The 16,141-nt window shown below is 37.5% G+C and overlaps 1 protein-coding gene across 11 annotated transcripts in view; it reads right to left on the bottom strand.

Annotated features, from left to right (window-relative positions):
- Positions 1 to 16,141, bottom strand: part of ADAM22 (ADAM metallopeptidase domain 22) — a 131,729-nt gene that overhangs the window by 44,018 nt on the left and 71,570 nt on the right. For all 11 annotated transcript variants that reach the window (XM_085566336.1, XM_085566367.1, XM_021551750.3 and 8 more), the window contains exons 5-13: positions 16,042 to 16,124; positions 12,417 to 12,480; positions 11,729 to 11,798; positions 6,595 to 6,665; positions 6,027 to 6,101; positions 3,884 to 3,955; positions 2,730 to 2,896; positions 751 to 835; positions 223 to 313 (exon numbers count right to left, since the gene is read on the bottom strand). In XM_085566336.1, the coding sequence (XP_085422462.1) occupies positions 223 to 313; positions 751 to 835; positions 2,730 to 2,896; positions 3,884 to 3,955; positions 6,027 to 6,101; positions 6,595 to 6,665; positions 11,729 to 11,798; positions 12,417 to 12,480; positions 16,042 to 16,124 (778 nt within the window). The remainder of the gene's footprint in view (positions 1 to 222; positions 314 to 750; positions 836 to 2,729; positions 2,897 to 3,883; positions 3,956 to 6,026; positions 6,102 to 6,594; positions 6,666 to 11,728; positions 11,799 to 12,416; positions 12,481 to 16,041; positions 16,125 to 16,141) is intronic.

Here is a 16,141-nt window from a genome sequence, read left to right as displayed (position 1 = left end):
GCCATCAGCAATTACAAGCAGGGGGATACTAGAGCATTCAAATAGAGGAAAATTAGTATGTCAGACCCTTCTCGTGTTACTGTAAGAAATAAAAATATTCCAATATTGTGAGAAACTGAAGGAAAAAGTACATATCAGAAAGATGCTGATAAAACACTGATAAGGTCCTCCACTTTTTAAGATTTTTCTCTTGAGACAGAGTGAAAAAGCAAATAAAATTACCACTTAGAAGTTTTCTTCTGTCTGAGAAAATGCCAATGTTTTGGGCCAAGGTCTGTGCCAGGGTAACTGCCATTAAGTCTGGCTTTCCAAACTGAAAGAAACAAGCAAGGTGGGAAAAGCAATCAGTAACACACAGGTATCTCAGATTCAAGTGAAGCTTTTCTCATATCAAGGCAAAAACATGCAAAATCAGATACACAGTGTTAGAATTCTTGCTTCAGGGTAGCTAGAAGAAAACTAAACACTGGCTTATAGACAAGATAAGTAAGAGAAAATCTGTTTCTCTCTTGGCATTTTGGCTGGAAAGATGAATGACACGATATTGCAGAATTTGCTTAAAAGTGTATTTGAAGTGCATTGGCTTTATTCACTCATCACTCTTCATTGAAGTGTCCCTTCTATAGAATTGCAGTAAGAGTCTACATCAGTAAAAAACAAGCAAAATATTTTGAGGAACAGATCTGCACTGATAAATTCCCTGCAGAAAAATTTCCACCACTTTTTGCTCATACCAGTATCCCCACCTACCTCATTCACACCTCCGCCTTTAAGCAAGGAACAGATTCCACCAGTGTGGGCTACACCACTTCGACTGCTCTGAAATCGACTCCCCCTTTGACAAAAACGAAAAGGAAAAGAAGTTTACCCTGCTCAGTCCACGAGTTTTGCACCTGCCTATTCCAGTATCTACCCCTCTGATTTCCAGATGAGAAGCTGACATTTGCAAATGCTGGATGCCACCACTATGCTGCAAATTATGTAAAACCAAATGGGAAAAACAGATAACCACTCACAAACCTCACATAACAAGTTATCTCCAGAAAACTTCTAACATCTTCCCTCCTCCTTTTCAGATTACCTAATATAAGAAGAAGGGGACTACTTTGCCAAACCACCTGGATCTGCCCAGCCCCTTGTTTCTTGACATTCTACTGCAGCAAGTGCTTTCTGCTGGCACGTGCTCCAGGTAGAGTTCAGGAGAGGCCAATGCAGGGGACTAGTGAAACGACACATGTCTAATTGGGCACTGCTGATGTGGTAAAACTCAAGGGGAGATGCATTAGCAGAAGGTGCAGAGGTAGGTGAAAACTCCCTGGAACTACAGCCAATCTCATCCAAGGAACAGATGCACTCTGAGCCTAAATCTAATCACCTCTTTGGTGCTGACCACAACAGTATGAATGACTGCCAGTTACTGGAGACAAAATATACTCTGCTCCACCTGAGAGTGAGTAGTGATCCATCCAGCAAATTATTTTTCTCAGGTGAGAGGAAAAAATATCAAGAAGGGTCACAGTGGGCCTACTGTGCTAAAGGTGGAAGCTCCTTTGTAACCACTGAACCATCACACCAGTTACCCCCACCTCCCTGCTTAGCTGTGCTTCACTCACAAACACAATTTCAGAAACTGCTGATTCTAAACAATCCATGAATGCAATACCACAATAACCATTGCTGGTGGTGCTACGGATAGCACTGGAATTAGTACTACAGTGGGATCCAGAGTCCCAACCACAGGCCAAATCGGGCTTTGTCCTAGTCCATCCACGCACATTCACAAAAACCAGACTTCCCCCTCAAAGACTTTACAATGTCACCAGAGGAGATACACAAAGGATATGAGAAGACCTGATTCCCATTTAAGTGATGAAGATCTGAGACACAAAGAAACAAAAATCTGCAAGCACCACTTGCAGATCTTACTAGCTTTCTTCAAGGCAGAAATCAGTGGCAGTAATTAGATATGTGCAAAAATTCTGAGGGTGGATACCGGGCTTGGGTATCCCAAAGTCGTGAAGTGAGGTGTTTAGGTTAAGTTTATTCTTACAGGCTCCTAAAACAGTCAGCAGAAAGAAAAAAGTACTCCAACAGAGATATTCATCTGGCATGTCATGTGTGGATCAAAAATCTCAGCCATGTATCTCTCCTGTATTTATTATTTCAATCTTATTTTCAAAACAGTTAAAATACTTAGAGAAAATAACATCTTCTCAGTTTAGTATACTTATAGCTCAAATGTCTTGGAAGAACAAACTGTTTTAAGGATCTGAAACACTTCAGTAATCCTGCAGCATGCAGGTCATTCAAAAAAGTAAAGGAGGCCATAGTGCACTTCAGCAGAAAACCTCACTGGTTTCAAAACTAATGTTCTGCCTTTAAATAATCTGTGCTCTACTGCTGAAGAAGTCAACCTCTGAGATGGAACCATGCATGACTCTTCAGATAGCTGCACTTGTGGAGTAGGTGGTTGCACAGAATAACAAAGGATTACCGCACATGCAGCTCAGGATTAGTATGTTAAAACTAAAATAAGAGACAAACCTCTAGTTTCACTGGCAGTCAGTTTGTGCATTAATTTTTTTCCCACCTCCCCATTCAAAACTTTATTTTCTGAATTATTGTGGATTACACACACAACAGAAAGGAGATGCATCAGCCACTTGTGAGAAGCAACCCCCAAGGAAAGAAAAAACCCCAGTAATATAACATCACACAAGGTTACGTACGAAAAAAGGTGAACTGCGTCACTTTTCTCTCTGATAAAATCCCTCCTATATTTCATAAACTCACGTAGAGTCACCAAGGGGTTTTCAGATATGGTGAACTTGTTATCAGTAGCCCAGGTTTCCATGGCAACCAATACTATCCTCGTGTTAAGTTGTTCTTTATATATCTAGTACATTAACAGAATGAACAAATATGTCAAATAGAACAAAGAGAGGTTTACCCCTTTTTTTTAATAGTTTGCATTTTTATATAACTAAATATTTCACACATTCTAGCACACTTTTCATTCTTGTAGGTGATTTTATTTCCCTTAAAACCAACAAACATGAAAACCAGGTTAAACCAAACTTTTAGGCTTAATTCCTCAATCATTTATCTTAGTCTTCTCTCAGCCTACACAGGCAGAGGTACATAGAAGAAAAATGTGATTTTTGAAAAATTGCTTCATTCCAAATAGATCAAAGATTTGAATTTAATGAGTCTTTTATAACAGCCACCTCACCCAATGACACACAAGGGTCCCCTTACATGGAATAATGATCTATAAAGCCATAATTTTTCATTGTTGTATATGTCTACAGGAGTATTTCAACTCATGCTGGCTGAATCACAAAAAAGGGGACATAATTTCAATGTTGTGTTAACACTCCACACCAAATACTTTCAAGCATTTTCTTCTTCCAGTAATACTTTTCTTTTTCTAATATTTTGCTGCGGTGAGATGCAAGAGCCAGCAGCTCATCCGATTTAGCCTATAAATATAATCCACATAGTTCACCTGTATGTCCCTGTATTCTAACTCCTTTATTCAAGTGCACTTTTTCTGGAGAAATTGTAATGCATTAGAATTTCAGGTTGTCTTTTGGGTTTAAAGTTGTCAAAACAGGGATCCTGCGCTAGAAATTGTCCTATCAAAGGTGCTCTTTAAAACTCAGACTCAATCCAGCAGGGTACTTAAATGTTTAAAGCCACAAAATAAAACCCCTCTGATGCTTTATGTTAGACAAATGCTCTATAGGTGATTGATTGCGGTTTTAGATGAAAATTTGTAATCTTCACATATATTACTATTGTTACACTATGAACTGGCAACTCCTGCATCTAACACCAGGAGGACAAATAGTAAAAGGACATATAGTTGAGTGATACTTACCAAATCAGCCATGTTCACAACAGATTTGGCATAGCTGTTGGTATGGCCGACTGACAAGCGGTGCTTTTTACACTGTGAAACAAGCACAGACCACTGACAGGTACAGATTTCAGAAAAACAACATCCATTTCCAAAACACCATGAAGTAAAAAGCAATTATATCAACAATAAAGCCCCTGCACAAGGTTTTGTCTCTTGTGCTGAGTGTAATGCTAATAACCAATAGTAGAAAACTGGTCAGAAATGCACATTACTGATCTACTTTACAACAGCTGTTGTGAGGAGGTATGAATTCCTCTTTAGAAATTAGCCTAGACTCTTTACTGGAAAATTACATAAGAACAGAAACATTCTGCTAGTCTCTTCATTATCATTATTGTTGGCAATTTTAAAATTAATCACAAAAGCCAATGAAGAAATTAGCAACAAAAATTTCCATAGCTGAGAGTCCTTAAGATGTGTTATACCAGAAGTGCCTGCATCCATGTTTCAATCTATCAGATTCCCTTTTTTTTCCCAATTTTCTCTCTTAAGCTGTTTTCTGGTTTTATTCTTGTATAGTTGTACACACTACAAAGCCATAGTAACTGGTTCAAACCACTTCAGTAATCAGACTCCAATGGCACCTTTACTGAAATTTGAAATGCAGTGTTATAAAAATGGCACTAGAAACAGCAGTCCATGTACTCCTATTTGCAGAAAGAAAAACAATTATGAATGAGCATCCATGGGCATGAAAGCCACAGGTATCTCAGAACAATTTAAGACAAAGTGTACAAGATTTTCAGAAATGTTTTGCCATCTTGTGCCCCATGATGCTTGATTTTAGAATGAAAATTGTCCTTATTTTCTGGAAGTTAGGATCTTTTAGTGGGCCAGAAGTTTCCCACAACTAGGGCATAGGACAGGCACCCTTTCAAGCAGGAATGGGGGAAAAACCACCAAAAACAAGGAAGTTAAGCCCACAGCAAATCCTTCTCACAGGAGGAAATTATTTAGCTTCTTTGATCACTGGCACTCAGAGAATAAACTCCTAACTGGACTGACTCTTGCACTAGCTGTGATTAGACAAAATTAGGAAACATTGTCCTTGAAGAAAATCAGCCTGAACAGATAAGAGGATCCCAAGAGAAATGCTGTGGCTTCAGGTCTTTATGATTAAACACAGTTACACTGATTTAAGGAATTTTCATCCAATATTATTAATTTTAATCCAAGAATTTATTCCTGTGTTCACCAAACTGAGCTGGTGGAGAAATACACTGTTCTAAGGACAGTGGCACACTTTTTGTACACTTGTACACTCTCATGTCTATTTTTGCCAGTTCAGGTATTGCATGAGAGAATTGCTGCACATTACAGAAGAAGTAGACAAGATTTATAGAAATATTTTGATTTTAAAGCCATAAGGGATCATAAAAACATCTAATGTCACTAGTGGGATGGGCACCACCAGGCTGAGCTTTATCCAGTTACTTCAAGAGGAAATCCATTGTTTGTGTTTGAAGTTACCTTTGAAAACTGCAAGTAATGAAGAATTTGCCATTTCCTTTGATATTTCCTTCATTAGATGATTCATAAATCATCCTCACTGACATAAATCTGTGCTTTTTCCCACTTGAATGAGTTGAATGCATCTGGTTTTTCTTCAATACACTGTTATTATGTGTCTTTCCACTATGTTAAAAACTCTACTGTATTCTCCCAGAGAAAGTATAAAATATTAACAAAATAATTTTTTACTACATTGATTGGGATATATCAAAAAAATCTTATCACTGTTAATCTCCCCATTTTCAACAGCTGCTGCACAATTTAAATAACTGCACTATGGATTGCTGAATGCCTGTAACTAACAGAAATGCTCAGGAAAGCCAGAAAGGAAATCATCAGCTTAAGTTACACTGACATTAATTACTTTCTGACCCTTCTTTCTGATCCTCAGGCCTAGTTACATTCTTAGTGAAATTAACTTGCCAAAATGCAAAACCAACTTCATCAATGAGACCATAATCTCTTCTATTAAGGACATATTGAATTTATTCCTTATATATGCTTTATACTGTTCTTTATTGTTATGCTGTCTGGATAAATTAAGACAATTTGATGCTAATTGTAAGATGTTGAAATGTGTCAGTCTTACCATTAGATGATCATTTACAATCATCAACTCAATGTATTTTGTTTCCTCTTCAACTTTACGTGGAATCTGACGAACCTATGGAGAGAATATAACTCTTAAAGTCTAACAATACAGAGAGAGTGTAACTGGTAACAAACATATGCACTTAGTGGCTTCCCCATTTTAATAAACAGAAAATGAAATCTCTGTTTAGAATATTTATTTTGAAACAAAATAAAGTGAGGTAAAGTAACTACTTGTCACTATTACAACATAAAAAATATATAGGTTTAATTATGGGAGTTTCTGATAAAACTATACTCAAAATTAGCAAGATTATTTTATCTACTTTTTCATTTGCCATGTAACAGTATTTAAAAATGTTCTAATTCTTCAGGTAGGTAATGTCCAAGAGAACCCATCAACGTTCAGCTCACATTAGATACCTTTTTTTGTATTAGCTGTATTGATATAGAGACCTCATGCCAAACCAGCAGGAGCAGCAGGACTCCATCTGGACAAATTAACTCAGCAGACATGAAACAAACTTGACAGTGTGTTCCTTATAAACAAGCATATTGGCACATACCTGCCTTTTCCTTCTTTTGTGTCTTGGCCTTACAACAAAATTCTGTGATGTAGTATTCATCTGCCAGAACTCTAAGTGGAAAACACAGACAAATGCATGGAACGCTTACAAAAATATAGCCCAGCAATTAGTGACCCTGATGCAACATGACAGTAGTATGGCACTCTTCAGCACTTCAGATGCAGCAACAACTCATTTTTTCAAGTTTCCAGATAGAAGGCAGGCAAGACTACAGATGCTTCCCAGTAACAGGGCTCTTATTAAAAACTCTACTAGTGATAATCTGGGTCTGTTGAAACAGATGATCTGTGGGTGTCACGCTTCAGAAAGCACAGCAGATGTTCTATGCCAAAACTTCACCAATACTGGGCATGAAATATTATTAGCATAGTGCTTCCATGAAGTGAATCACATTTTCGGGAATTCAGCAGACATTCACAGAGCTCTTGCAATAGCTACCAAAATTAATAAGAAGAGCATGGAAGGCAGAATTAATGCTTTAAGACGATTATATCCCCAAAGAAAATATGTCAGAGCTGGGAGAAACCTTACAAGATTTTGGCAATGTTCACTTGCCAACACAATATTCCTCCCTGCTAATCCCTCTGTGTCTTTAACTTCTTAAATCTCTAATCATAAGCATCAAGTAGTCTATTCTTTTGCCAAATCCTTTTCACCAAATCTATTACTTGCCCCTCATGGAAAAGGACACATCATAAACTAAGCAGAAGATAACACTTGCTCTGGCCCTTTCAAATGTCCAAGAAGTAATTTTCCATCTTTAATTTTAGATTCATAGTCCCTGCCTCTCTTTTCCCTATACAAAATAAAGCTCTTTTGTTATCTTGTATAAATGTGTTTGCTATTCACATAACCCTGAGAAGATCTTTTTGATTCATGCAAATAAACATTTAAAGTTTCTGAGTTTGTAATAATGTCTTTCTCCTTTCACTGCTTTCCCTCTTTTGTGCTTTCTGCAGCTTTGGACATCCTTTCAGTTTCAAGGAACTGAAAACTTCATTCAGTGTACCAGTGATTTTACCAGTCATGCAGAGAAGTATATAGTTCTACAGTCTTATACGATGCCCCTATAGTGCTACAGGATTGATGGAGCTGTGTAAATTAAGGGACTTCCAGTTCACATATCTTTGTACACAACTTCTGCTTGTTTTACAAATTCCTGACCAGTTCAGTCTTATTGGTGAGACAGGCAAGCTTATCACAGCTTCACTTCCTGCCGTACTTAATTGTACAGTTTCTGCATAAGGTTCAAAAATAGGACTAAAAACCATGTTGATAGAAATTTGATAGGAATTAGGGCTGCCATATCAGCAAAATCTTAAAACACAAAGCTGAGTTGCCCATCTGACAAGACATTGCCAGGCCTAAGTGATAATCTTAACCAGGAGTGGCAAATTACTAATAAAACAAACCAAAATTAGGGACTATACTGTCATTTTGGTATGTGAGGTTTGCAGATATCTTTTCATGGAGCAACCTGGACAATTACGGGTTCTCTGCTTTAAAATGTTTTCATGGTTACACCAATTCACTTGAGGACTTCCATGAGAAAAAAGACCAAGGATAAATTAAATCACACCCAAGCTTCTCATTTATTGCTTAAAGACTTGCAGACTCTTGAGGTTTAACAATGATGAGAAACTAAGTCTTGAAAACCTTTTTACAATGTTTTTGGTTATGCTTTATGTATGTTAATTAGTTTAGACACAATTAGTTTAGACACACAACTGGATCTCAACCTAACATTTTTTATTTATAACATGCTTAATGAAACTGGTAAAAACAACACTTTTCAATAAATAAAATAATAATTTATAGTATGTATATAGGGTCTCAGACAATTTTACCAGCACATGTGATTATTTTACTCACAATCAGAAGTCAGTAATCTCTAAGGAAAATGACGCAGCCATTACCATTAACACATTAACACACATTAACACTGCCTTATAACTCACAAGATGGATAAATGCACACAGGTTGCATTTCCAGCCAAGGACCCTCAGGCAAAAGAACATGACCAGCAAAATCACAGGGCATGTTTATAGTTGAGAGAGCCTAGCAGATATTTTGATGGGAATATATTACCTCAAAAAAATGTAATGAAAATTCACAAAATCATAGAATCATCTTGGTTGGAAAAGATTGTTAAAATCAAGTCCAACTGTAAATCTAATACTGCCAAGTCCCACTAAATCACGTTCCTAAGTGTTGTATCTACATATTTTTCATGTGAACCCAAAATAAAAGGACATCTGTTATGTATTATTTGAAAAACAGCACCTTTGATAACATATTGTTATCTAAAACCATGCCAGGGCATTGTAGATCTCAACAGAGAGTGTGAGAAAAAACACAGTCTAGTAAATACAAAGTCAAATGCTCTAAGTGTGCCAAGTCATCTGTCCAAGCTTCCTTATTTAAAATCCTCATTATTCCTCAGACTATTGCAAAGTACAGTACAATAAATTCTTTTCTGCAGCAGCTTGTGGGTTTTTTTAATACACAGGGAGCAAAAGAATGTATAAAGTATACTGCTATTTAACCGTGATAGAATAGTGTGTGCTTTTTCTATCACTGATACTGAGTAATCTCTACCACTTGAATTTTTTCCCTTTCTAACACCAGTATTGAAGCTGGTGATTATCCAGTTCATTCCTAAAGCAGTGAAAAGGCTGAGTGGAAATCTTACCTTACACACACACACTCTTCTAAAGATAAGAGAAAAATCTTGGCTTTGTGCAAAATCTAGTTAGGCCAGTCAAATTGATAAATTATGAGAGTAGCTATGATGATATATGCCAGCACAGTGCTTGCTATTGCTAATAGTAATTTTGTTGTAGTACTTTCAAAAAATCAATCACAACAATACTATCAGTAATTAATTGCAAATGTTAATTAAAGAAAAAAAAGTCAAGAGAGCAGTCTGACCTCTCCAGACTGGCAGGGAAGAAGTAGAGATACTGGTGGAGCTCTCATCCTTCACTGGAGCTGTGACTATGCATGGAGGATGATTTACAGAGAGATAAATTGAATAATCACAGACAAAGAAAAATGGTGGATGTTCTAATGAGGCTAATATTATATCTGTACTGTAATTTTCACTACAAACATCAGAAATAACTTTAGAAACAATTTTACAAAAATAAGTATGGGCATGTCGGAGAGTAGACTGTGAATTGAGTCTATTTCTCTATACATCGGATCCTAAACATAAAGTTATGGAAGATTAACACCTTGTACCTCTCATCTACATTACAAATACTTGCATAACTGAGAAGACTAGCACTCTGCAACTGAATTTCCTTTTTAACCTTTTCTACCATCCTGCGATTCTAATTAAATCTAGATGGCAACCTGTCCCATTATGTCATATTTTTATAGCAAAGCCAGCAACTATTTATTTGTTATCTGTAGTAAAATCAAAACTGTACAAGCATGACTGGATTTTTGAGGGAAAACAAATAAACAAAACAAGGCCATGAAACCCTAGTTCGACAGTTTTTTGAAAATCAAGACGCTTTGGTGGAGGTGAAACTGGGGCATTTACTTGCAATTAATCTCTTCTCATAATTTTAAAAGCAGAAAACTATTTTATTTCATAATTTTGTTATGTTGAAAACATAAAATTCACTATTAAGAAATCTTATAAAACAGTTTATAGATAGTAAGTACCAACACTGGCAGTGTCTTAGCTTAACAACCTGAGATAGAAGATTTATTTTAAACTCAGCATTGGTTGCAGTATTTCCAATCTTTTGAGTTATATGTCCTCAAGAAAAGGTGATAAATGATAAATTATTTATATAATATTTATTATTATGTTCAATCAATTGCTCTCATTCCACTATCATCTCTGCAAGCACAGGTATTAAGCATGGCACGTGTGTAAGGCACAGGAAGTTCACTGACACAGAAGTCGATGCCTTGCACAAAAGTCATGAGCCTTTTGTGCTCATGTTCCTCCATCCCAACATTGCCTCTACCTTGCCAGGACAGGAGGCACCAAGCTGGGACACTGTTTTTGTTTGGATTCAGACAGATTCCTTCTTCAGAAATGAAATAAAGCAAACCAAGTAGCAATTTCCTTTTTTTTTTTTTTTTTTTTTCTTGTTCTTTTCTCATTAGTTCCCTGAATGATTCTACTTTGCTTAACAACTGGCAAACCTGCACAAACTGTGCTCCAGGGATGGACCCATCTGTGTGCAGTACTCAGCACCGTAAGATCTCAGATCCAAATGTTACCACAGGACAAATAGTTTGCAACAAGATAACCAGACATCTGTAATTCTCCTGAAGAAATCAGACTGGAGGTGGTTTCTACAAAAATGTCAGTGTCTACGAAGGATAGTTACATTTATTTAGGATATGCGTTGTAGGGCAGGAAAACACATCTGTAAAATTGGCAAATCCTTGACAGAATGGGGATATGTCACAACTGCTGCAATTTCAGCTTCAATTAACAAGCCAACCTCTCAGATGAAAACCCATTTTTTTAAAACAAACTTTTCTCCCTCCACATACAATATGGGCATTCATCACTACAAGCACTTGAAACCACTTCTGCCTCCAAATTCATCTGCACTGAAATGCACAGCCCTCATCATAGCCAGTACTGTGAAAGATGCTGATGAGACTGGAGATCAGTCACTGAACAGAAACTACATTGGGCAGCTTCTTGTCTCCCAGACTCATGCTCACTCCATGGTACTCTCCTTGTATCTCAAAACAAGAAAAACCCATGAAGAGCTTTCAACCACCATCAACATGGTGTTTATTTTCTTCACCTCTAGGCTACTTCAGTTCTTTCCTCTCTACAACTACCAGCACATAATCCAGCCCACAGACTATATGACCTGTTAAGAGAAACACAGATCACACCATGATGGTCTAGAAAAGGTTTCATTAATTGGATTCAGGTTTTTTCATAATTTCAGATTATTTTCCTGTGCTTTTACTTTTTCAAAATGGGTTTTTTTCAGTGATTTTTTATTTATTTGGGTAAAAGAAACTATAACAAAACAATATACTCTCAGAAGATGATCTATCAAATACAATCAACAAATTTGGCCTTAGACTAAAACATCAAGTCATGAATACTAAAAAATCATACCAGATGGCAGGTCGACTGAAGGAAATTCAAACAACTTGGATTTGTAAACAGAGTGGAAATGGAAGTCATCCTGAAATAGTAAATAATTGCCAATATTACATCAGGAAAAATTAATCTATCTCATGAGCATTAAACAGACAGTTCCAGTTTTTACCTAACACATACCGCAGAGAACATGTTGCAAGGCACTATTACTCTACATACTCCTTCTCCCAACTGCAATGTGATGGCCAATGCCACATTTAACCACCTTTTATATCTGGGTACCTCAAACACAGCGGCTGAGCACACAGAGCTAGGCCTAAATTAGGCTCCCAGAGCTGCTCAGGGAGAGTCAGGGAAAGTCCCAGGAGCTGCTGAACTGGAGTCAAGGAGGAACCAGGAGGAGAGGGATGCAATAAACCCAGAGCAGGAGGTGCCAGGGAAGGGGACTGGGCTCTCACAGGCTCCAAGGAACCCTCCTCTAGTGCTGCAGTGCTCTACAGCCAAGAGCTACAGACTGCACACGTATAGACACTCACTGTCTAATCTTTGCAGGTCTGCTTTTGCCTGTGCAGATGGAGTCTCACATTCAAGGTAAATGATTTGGGAATGAGAGGGTGACCCTTTGGTCCCACAGCCTTATGCCTACCCTGCACCCACGGGTGACTGTATTCAAAAAACACAGGACTACTTAAGTTCTACTTACATCTGATGTGTAGTTTTCATCTGGTTCAATAAGGTAAGTATGATTTCCATCATAGAACATCCCACTGTCAAGAGCAGGAAATGTAAATACAGATTTAATAAACAAACACTAGTGCAACATAGAAGTAACTTAAAGTTAATATATTTTAAAAATTTAAATATTTGAGAAAGGAAGAGTTTAAAATGGTTTCAGGAACTGAATGCAATTTGGGATCAGTCTTTTTGTTTCTTTACTTCAGAAAGATTTTCTTCTGTGGTGAAGCAGACTTCTTTCTTCCACAAACCTCTACAACACATATAAACACAAATTTAAACTAATTTAACCAACTGAAAATCCAGTCCAAAGCCCCCACTCCCATGCAGGAGATACTACCTGCAACAGATAAATAAGGGACCTCTCTTTAGGAACACATATTTGTAACATGTGCATAGCTTTCCCCAAATAAAAATTGTATTGAATTGAATTGAATTATCCTTAGGTTTTGATGGGTCTTTTATTAACTCTTTCCTTAGCATTTCATTTAAAGAAAGTGTTGATACAACTATTATATATCTGTAAGAGCAGAAAAACAAATGTTATTTCTTATATCAACACATTCTGATCTCCAACCAAACCAGAATATTTTTAAGTAATTTTGCCTTTACTGCAGTGGCATTCACACATGGCTGGGATTAGGCTGTATCAGCACATCTTTTTCAAAGGGCCACTACTAAGGTGTTTAAGCTTGGTCTAAATATGAGCTGCAAATTCAAATTTGGCACACAGCACATAACAACAACAGTATGAAAGCAAGATTATTTATTTACTTACCTTACGGTTAAAACACCCAAAACAAATGGGAATTACAAGCAAAAAAACAGATCCTTTTCTTTTTTCTTATGCAGCATTTTTTATCAGCAATATTGACTTTCACAGAAGTAACCTGGGTTACTGACTGTATAACATATATCAAGTATGAGCATAACTACAATGTAAAGCCGCTTCACCTTTCAAATTACATGTGCCTATTCTTTAGAAATAAATACTGCCTATATAGTTTAAGCAAAATATTCTAGCATCTGCTAAAGCTTCTTTGCTTGGAAATAAGATGAGATTGGGGAAGATCCCGTAGATCTTTATCAGTCAAATCTTCCTTCTCTCTAATTGCAGCTTTAGTTAAGCAGGGTCTGCAAGTTTAAGTGCTGCTAGCAAAGAGCTTCTCATGAGACTGCCGCTCCCAGCAGCACTGACCTCTCATCAAGTCACTCAGCAGTGACAGAATAAGTCACAGCTGACCTCCAGACCTGGCTTTCACACTCAAGGCATTCATGGCTCTTTTCCCACCAGCCACCACAGACCTAGCGCGCTCGGAATAAACCACACGCTCACGGGTGTGTTAAACAGAAAGCGAAACATTCCAAGAGCCTGCATTTGGATGGTGTGCGTTCTTGGGACAATCACGTCGGTACCGTGGAACCCACAGCAGCGAGGCAGTGCTTGCGCTGGCCGCCAGCCGGCAGCAGGACCCGGCCGTGCCCGCTGCGAGCCGGGCTGCGGGCGCAGCTCGCTCCCAGCGCAGCGCCGCCGGCCCCTGCGCTGAGCGCTTCTCGGGCCGGCTCGCAGGGAGCCTGCTTACTGCACAGCCCACCGAAAACAAACGAAACAAAAATACAGGCCAAATGGCTTGCTCGAAGTCAAGTTTGCAGAGATGTATTTGTCATTAGCCAAGTCATGAAGAAGACAACCGTAATTTCAGATATTCTGTCAGCCAGATGTGATTGATTTAACTAATAAAAGGAAGGACGCAGACATTACTAAAATAAGAACTCGTAACTTATGATTAAAAATCCTCAATATTTTTTCACATGCATGAATAATTCTGCTGTTACTGTCTGAGATCTAGTGGTACTAATATGCAAAAGAGAGATTAGCATGACCTTTAGAAATATAAACCTTGTTATTATCTTAAAGGCATTTGTTGTACTTCCTAAAATTCATTAAAGCAAAGCCCCTGCCCCGCAGACAGAAGACAACTCTGCTCAGCTACCCTTATTCCAGCAAGATACTCCAAAATGTGGTTTTAGCTAAGGAGCTCTGATTGCCAGTGTGCGTAATTACTTATAATTTAAAATCAGCTGTATAGGAGCTAGTTGCAATGATGGAAGTGCAGTGTCAGAAAATGTGAGTTTAATACAGCTCAGGAAACATTACTTTCTCATATTGGATGTTTGAAATACCAGCCTGATTAGAGTAAGCTTGTGTCAAAGAACTCAGCTGAAACTTTATTATATCAGAGGAAAAAATGAAGGGAGGGATGGAGAGAGGAGACAGGGAGATACTTCTCAAGAGTGAGCTGAACTATACAATGAAAAAAATGCATCATCTATCATGTAAGTGTAGAAGTGACCAATTTGGATATCAGGCCATTGAAGAATACAGAGCTCCAGAACAGTCAGTTTTAAGCATAAACTCACAGGAAGAGAGCAGGGAAAGACATATGCAGGCTCTCCTTTGTCCCTGCTTTTTCTCCTAGAAGTTAGCAGGGGCCAAGACTTAATGGATCACTGCTAATGGAAGCCATGCAGTGGCTCAGGATGCATTAGGAAGCTACTATTTTTAGGCTCACTGTCCATGCTTCAAACTGGGCTCAAGTTTCTTGAGCTGCACATCTGTAAATTAGACAAGTGCAAGGATGACAAGTCTTCTGCATGCATTCTCCCCTTCATACCAAAGAATACACAACTATAAAAGAAAGGCACTATTCAAATAAAAGTACTTATATGACTCAAATAAAAGTACTTCTACGACAGAACTACAGAATAATTGCAGATAGACTATAGGCTGAAGATTTCCATCAGCTAAACCCTGCTTCCACAGCAAAAAGTAAAGCTCACGTGACCTCCACACGGGCTCACTTGGTGCCATGACTTTTCAAGCTGATGTCAGCATTAGTAGTGCTGAGATCCTGTAATTCCCAGATGTGACAGCACTTGGTTGACCTGAAAACCTGTCTAGCATCATTCAATAGTGCCAAAAGTAGACAGGTCCAAAAGCTGTACAATCCATACACAACTTCATGTAACCTTCACTTGACAGAGGCTTTAATTAGAAGTAAAATTATGCACTTCAAATAGAAATTATTTCACCCTCTTATACTTTTTCTTCTAGATTTTTCAAGATTTTACTATATGAAGGGTATTACTGCATACACACAACTTAAGGCCAGAAATTCTTTTAACAAAAATGGATAATGCAAGGTAAATTCTAAACTGACATTTTCTTTGTAAAGAGACTAGAAAAAAAATAAAGTATACATCATTATAGCAACAAGAAAAGAACACAATTTCCAAATAATTCATTGGCATTGTTTTTATTCTTCTAGAATAGGATGTTTTCAGCTACTTCTACTCTGCTATCTCTATAATAAATTATCTTAACACAATACCTAGTTACTGCCATTAGTCCTCAGCTTAGAAAAAAAAGGGAAATTTTGAAGATTTTTGATTACTTAATATTGGTGACAAACTGGTAGGAAAATAAATAGCACTTATTTTACTATATACATGTATTATTTTACTATAAACAACTTGATTTTGCTTAAAAGAGTGATAAACAAAAGTCATTAAAAACAAAACAGCAGACTTACTGTAATCCATGGCATGTTGACAAGGCAACAAATGATACAGAATTTCCTCGAATTTTTCCCTGATAATAGCAATGTTCTCCTCCCTGAAATTGGAAATTGA

Source organism: Lonchura striata, chromosome 2 (assembly GCF_050655825.1).
Source record: "Lonchura striata isolate lonStrDom1 chromosome 2, ASM5065582v1, whole genome shotgun sequence".
In the NCBI taxonomy this organism is placed as follows: Eukaryota; Metazoa; Chordata; class Aves; order Passeriformes; family Estrildidae; genus Lonchura; species Lonchura striata.
This window is presented reverse-complemented; position numbering and strand designations above follow the sequence as displayed.